General features: G+C 47.4%; 1 protein-coding gene across 1 annotated transcript in view; it reads left to right on the forward strand.

Annotated features, from left to right (window-relative positions):
• Positions 1-5,697, forward strand: part of LOC108901513 (protocadherin Fat 4) — a 104,339-nt gene extending 98,642 nt beyond the window's left edge. Inside the window, 5 exon segments of the mRNA XM_018703017.2 lie at positions 700-961; positions 2,592-2,938; positions 2,940-4,178; positions 4,180-4,270; positions 4,273-5,697. Of these exon segments, the coding sequence (XP_018558533.1) occupies positions 700-961; positions 2,592-2,938; positions 2,940-4,178; positions 4,180-4,270; positions 4,273-4,502 (2,169 nt within the window). The 3' untranslated portion in view covers positions 4,503-5,697.
• Positions 5,698-6,405: the final 708 nt, after the last annotated feature.

Consider the following 6,405-nt stretch of genomic DNA (forward strand, 5'->3'; position numbering starts at 1 on the left):
ATTAGCTTGTTAGCATTTGCTAATCAGCACCAAAAAAAACTTTTTTTTCCCAGGTATTTGGACATAAACCAAAGTACTGGACAAATTAAAATGTTGATCTCATGAGGGATCAACCTTCAGATTTTTTTTCCTCCATGTCCCTTCCCAGGCTCCATAGCATTGTCATTATGAGCATATTAGCACCTTTAGCATTTAACTTAAAGCTTCACAGAGCTGCTAGCATGGCTGTACACTCTTGTGTGGACACAGGGCTGAGTGATAGTTATCTACTGTCATTTATAGTCTTCCATATAAATCCCACTGTACGGTCTTCTCATATCAAGATGTGCTGATTCACAGTTCTCATGTTAGCAACATTTTACCAGAATCCGTCACAGCATGTGTTGTTAAACCATTGAAAACAAATTTGCTGTAGTAGAAAACATTACAAAAAACACTAGTTTGTTTTTTTACCATGTCATCTTGAACGCTTTGATAATATAATATCAAAAAAAGACCATCCATAAATAGGATCAAACAATTTTGCATGCATGTCAACACTGATTCAAAGCTGCTTTTGTTTGTCTCTTTCACACAGTAAAATGTTTTGATCAGTAGCCGACAAAATCAAAGCATCTAAAGCTGTTTTGTGTGTGAACTCCATCTTAAATTCATCCTGCGTGGAATATGTTTGACCTCCGTCTTTGTTCCCTCTCTCAGCTGAGGAACGGCAACGTCCACTACATCTCAGATGCCGGCGTCGGGGGGAAGGTGGAGCGAACCGTGGGCGACGCAGTGTTGTCGGACGGTCAGTGGCACACGCTCCAGCTGGTCAAGAACGGCTCGGCCACCGTGGTCCAGGTGGATGGCGGCCACACCAGGGTCATCCAGCACGCCACACAGGACTTTGGGGGTCTCGGTGTTCAGACCTTTTCCCTGGGAGGGATCCCGCCGGGACCTGCTCAGCAGAAAACTGGAGCAGGTGAGGCTGGAAGGTGTTTTGATCCTGGACTGGGAGGATAAATCTGAGTATTTAATGTATGCTACATGTGATGCAGCCACATTATTAATTATAAAAATGTCTGATTATGATCTAAATTCTGTCTCAAAGGCTTTTCCACCCTTTCAGGAACACATCTCACATGAAAACACAGAATTTCCCTTCATGATTTGACAAGAAATGTGTCACATTTAAGGCTAAAAATCTTAGTTTAGACACTGCTCTCGTCACAATTAGCAGTCAAACCCTTGTTTTATGTGCATTATATTTACATGTGCATGTGTGTGATTGTACGTGCTGAAGCTCTCAAAAAAAACTGGCATGTGACCAAGAAACTCAGCCACTCTTTACCCGCTGTAAATTACTGATGCAGCAGTTTTTTCTCATGTTATGGAAACCTCCTCCTACACACTCCGAGTGTGTGACACAGCGCCCATGAGCTTGTGAGCCCCCAATAAATCCAGCACCAACTTTTTTCCCAAATTAATTTACAGTCTGCTGCTCAAACTGCTGACCATATTTGGTGGCCGTCCAAACAAGACTCTCCACGAAACTGGCCCTGAAATCTGTTTCTATTTGACACTTGCTTAGATTTACCCGCTATGAATTTACAGTAGTTGAGTAAATGTTTCTTTATCAGAGTATCATTTATGGACAAAATAACTAATATTAATTTAATTTGACTCCGTCTTGGAGCGCCTGCCTTTCGGCCTGTTTCCATGGACTCTCATCGTAGTTTGGAGTTAAATCACGGACTAGAGATGTCCTGAAACACGAGTTGGAAAAGGTGAAAGAGAGGGTTTCCACAGGGAGGTAATACAGCACAGTAAATTTAAGAATTTCAGGGGAGGGGAAAAACTAACCTAATACTATGGACTAATATGGTAAAAATGAGCAATTTGAATGATTTGTTGACCTCTTTTACACAAGGACCGGGGCATATTTCAAAACAAACATATTCTGAGCACGCAGATCTGTGGCAGGCTGCCTGTTAACCAACCCCCTCCTCCTCCTCCTCCCACTTTACCTCAGTGTGTGTCTGAACAGTCGTGTTCTCTTGTGTACTCACTTTTCAAGAGCTAATGAAAAGACACAAATGGATTTAATCTGCACTGGGGATAAATTCAATAAAAATCTATTTACATCGGTGAGGCAGTGCTGTTAGGCAACACACAAAGCAAAAGATTGAATTAGACACAGAGATGTTCATCCAACCCAGATGTATGTCTTGAAGCTATAATGGCTCCGACGATGGATTCTCTGTTGTAGAAAAAAAACAAAAAAACATCATATTTCTCCTCTCAAATTGGCCGGCGATTGATTTAAAAATATGATTTTTTTTTTTTTTTTTAAAGGAGTTGCTTTCCACAAGGAATTTTCTCTTGTTTTTTTGTCCTAAGCTTGAACCAATTACCCGTCTAAACAAAATTCCTTTAGCTCTGATTATAGCTCCCAGTTCCTTTTATTTACAAGGAAGCAATCCAGCGTCAGTAGACATTTTGAAAACCCGTCAATCTGGTGGCAATAGGAAATGATTCCCCTGCAGGCCACTGTTATGTCCTTGTCAGTTTCTGGTTTATTTGATTTGGTTTTTGCTCTCGTTCATTCGCAGGTTTTGACGGCTGCCTGGCCTACGTGAAGTACAACGGGGAGAACTTGCCGTTCACCGGAGAGCACAGCCTCGTTGCCTTAACCAAGACCAGCTCGTCTGTGAAGATCGGCTGCAGAGGGCCCAACCTCTGTGAGAGCAGCCCGTGCTGGGACGGCCTGATGTGCGTCAACCAGTGGTACACCTACCAGTGTGTCCCACCGGGTGACTGTGCCTCAAATCCCTGCCAGAACCACGGCAGCTGCGTGCCGGACCCCCGCTCCGGTTTCACCTGCGTCTGCTCCGAGTTCTACACGGGAAAGACTTGTGAGACCCTGGTGGCCTGTCTGGGTGTCCAGTGTCCTCAGGGCACCTGTCTGCAAAACAGCCAACAATGGCGGGTTCGTCTGCAGCCCCAGCCCCACTGCGGAGACAATGGTCCTCCCCATCTGGGCGGTGCCCGCCATTGTCGGCAGCTGTGCCACCGTCCTCGCCTTGGTGGTGCTCAGCCTGATCCTGTGCAACCACTGCAAGGACCGCAACAAGACCAAAGTGCCAAAGGAGCCCAAGGAGAAGAAACCCAAGGAGAAGAAGAAGAAGAAAAAGAAGAAGGGGAGCGAGAACGTGGCGTTCGACGACCCGGATAACATCCCACCGTACGGGGATGACATGACGGTGCGGAAACAGCCGGAAGGAAACCCCAAACCGGACATCATTGAGAGGGAGAATCCTTATCTGATCTACGATGAGACAGACATTCCCCACAACAACGAGACGGTCCCCAGTGCTCCCTGCGCCCCCTGCAGCGGCCCAGAGGCAGATATCGAACACTACGACATAGACAACGCCAGCAGCATCGCTCCATCAGACGCAGACATCATCCAGCACTACAAACAGTTCCGCAGCCACACGCCCAAGTTCTCCATCCAGAGACACAGCCCGCTGGGCTTCGCCAGACAGTCCCCCTTACCCCTCGGAGCCACAAGCTACACCTACCAGCCTCAGTACACCCAGGCGCTGAGGTCCACCCCGCTCAGCCACTCCCACTCCGCCTGCCCCACCCCGAACCCTCTGTCCCGACACTCCCCGGCCCCCTTCACCAAGCCCTCCTCCTTTTACCGAAACACTCCAACCAGGGAGCTCAACCTGGGTCGCCGCGAGGGCAGCCCGCTGGACCTGCACAACGACATGTGCCAGCCGCCGCCCATGTTCAACTACGCCACCCGGCTGGGGAGGCGCAGCAAGAGCCCGCAGACGATGGCCGGCCACGGCCACACCTCCAGGCCAGGGAGTCGGCTGAAGCAGCCGATCGAGCAGATCCCCCTGGAGACGGGGCCTCCGGTGGGGCTGTCCATCGAGGAGGTGGAGCGGCTGAACACCCCGCGCCCGCGCAACCCCAGCATCTGCAGCGCCGACCATGGGCGCTCTAGCTCGGAGGAGGACTGCCGCAGGCCGCTGTCGAGGGTCCGCAACCCTGCTGATGGCATCCCGGCTCCGGAGTCCTCCTCAGAAAGTGACTCGCATGACTCCTTCACCTGCTCGGAGATGGAGTACGACCGGGAGAAACCGGTCTCTTACAGCTCCCGGGTGCCCAAGCTCTCGCAAGTCAATCGAGTCGGACGCCGACGACGAAGACTACGGCGGGAGGCTGAAGCAGAGGCGTTACTCGAGTCGGAGGGCGGAAGGAGGGCCCGGCGTTGCCCAGATGCGCCGAGCGACCAGCACTACACCCTGCCCCACAAACTGGGCCAGCAAGCCGGGGGCTTCAACTGGGACAATCTCTTGAACTGGGGCCCCGGCTTTGGACATTATGTAGACGTGTTCAAAGACTTAGCCTTGCTTCCCGAGAACGCGGCGGCAAAAGACATTGAAATGAACAGTGGGGATGGTTCGGTGACCATTTTAAACGAAGGAGAAGCTGAGCAATATGTATGAGACTATTTATTATGATGTTGTAGAATATGGTGACGTTCTCCGTTTAAAAAAAAAACAAAACAAGGAAGACTGTATATTTCCAGAGAGCATTGGACTCCATGTTTTTTTTTTTTACATTATTCAAAATAATAAGACGACTTTCAATGCAGTAAGGCAGAAAAACGGCACCTGTAACGCCACCTTGGAATAGTTTACCAGTCTTTTCTAGGTTCCAGCTCAACTGTACAATCGTGCATTCATCCCTCTGAGGCCTCATTACAGCGTATCCATTGACACTGAAAAAAAACGAAAGAAAGAAAAAGAAATCTGTGTCTGAATTCAATTTAGCGACTGCAAAGCTCCATTCACATTATCTTGATCAAACATTTCTGTTCTGTATTACCGATATTGCCTCTCCCTTCCAAAAACTTCTGTCACGTTCACAGCTGAGAGATAAGACGGGAGATAATATTAACACTCGCAGGAAGAGAAAGCAAAAAGAAACACCCCACCCACACCCGCTCGCTTGAAAGGAAGCATGTGTGTGTTTGATCTGACTGCACCTGTAGCTGACAGGACACGGGCGTGAAAGTACGTACGCCATGTTTTCTGTGCTTGCACGATATCCCCGACCCTCCACCCGGCTGGTGTGTTCTCTCACAGAAGACTGGCTAAATGCTCCAAGAGTGAGGATTAATCGAGTCTCCTGCCTTACAGACATTTGAGGATTTCTGTTCAGTTCAGTAGGAAGACGTGAGGGAGGGTTTTTTTTTCTGGGTGGGTGTTGTCTGTCTCAAATTTGCATTTTCTGACCAGCCAAGTCTTTACCAGGCGACGACGACGATGATGATGATGTATGGATCCTATAAACATGACCCCAACTAAAAACACTATGAACTCGTGTACATTTTTTTAATCCATGAGAAATCATGGAGTCATTTGTTGTTGGTGTCCTTGTCCATTATTTTGACATGTATGGTTTCTACATTTTTGTACTGTTTATTAACTTAAATTACTTAAGCTGTGTTTTTATGGATATTTTCATATGCTGAAATGTATGTTCTTACTTTCGGGGAAAGTAAGATTGAAGACTTATTTTTTACATTTGTTACATATGTAACATCAGTATTTTCCACTTTTGATAAAACTATAACATGCTGTATGCTTTGTACCTGTAAAAAGCCAATAACAGAATAAAAAAAGTATTTATTTAAAAGCTGCTTTGGAAACTTTTATTCCCTTTCCTGCAGGGGTAAGCAGCTCATTTAGATGCATGTAAAGCATTTTTAAAAATAGTCACCTTCAAGCTCAGATTACCTCCCTTCCCCAAAATCATCTGGGGTGGTAAGGTACTCTATATTCAGGACTCACTCTGTGCAGCCTTTAAATAATACTGAGTCTGAACAAAACATTTAAAAAGGCATTTCGGGACCCGAGTGTAACTGAGCCACCTCGCTCACAGCCAAGCAAAACATCAAGCAGAGTCCATGATGCAGGGCTCTATATTGCTTTCAGCAATTATTTACATCTGGCTTATTGAGCAGAACCCCCTTTTCTTTTCTTTCTCTCTTTTTTTTTTTTTTTTTTTGTCATAGCTCAATGATTCGGTATGCAACATGCTTATCTTCTCCGTCATCGAGGGGAGAGAGGCCACGAGAGAAAACGCAGGGAGCCGTGACCCCGGCGAAGAGTGACAGCCCGAATCTGGGTAAATTACTACGAGCCTCGCGGAGGGGTCTCAGGGCTCGGCGGGGGGGTTCAGGGGGGGACTCTATCGACCGGAGCCTCTTTGGGCCGGCCGCACCACGCTGATGCTGAGATAATAACAACACTCGCCCGAGTAAATAGGAGATGAATCCAAATAAACCTCGCCGCTTCTCCTCAGGGTTTGAAAGAGATCAGGCCGAGGCAGCTACAGGAGCAA

Source organism: Lates calcarifer, linkage group LG8, assembly GCF_001640805.2.
Source record: "Lates calcarifer isolate ASB-BC8 linkage group LG8, TLL_Latcal_v3, whole genome shotgun sequence".
In the NCBI taxonomy this organism is placed as follows: Eukaryota; Metazoa; Chordata; class Actinopteri; family Centropomidae; genus Lates; species Lates calcarifer.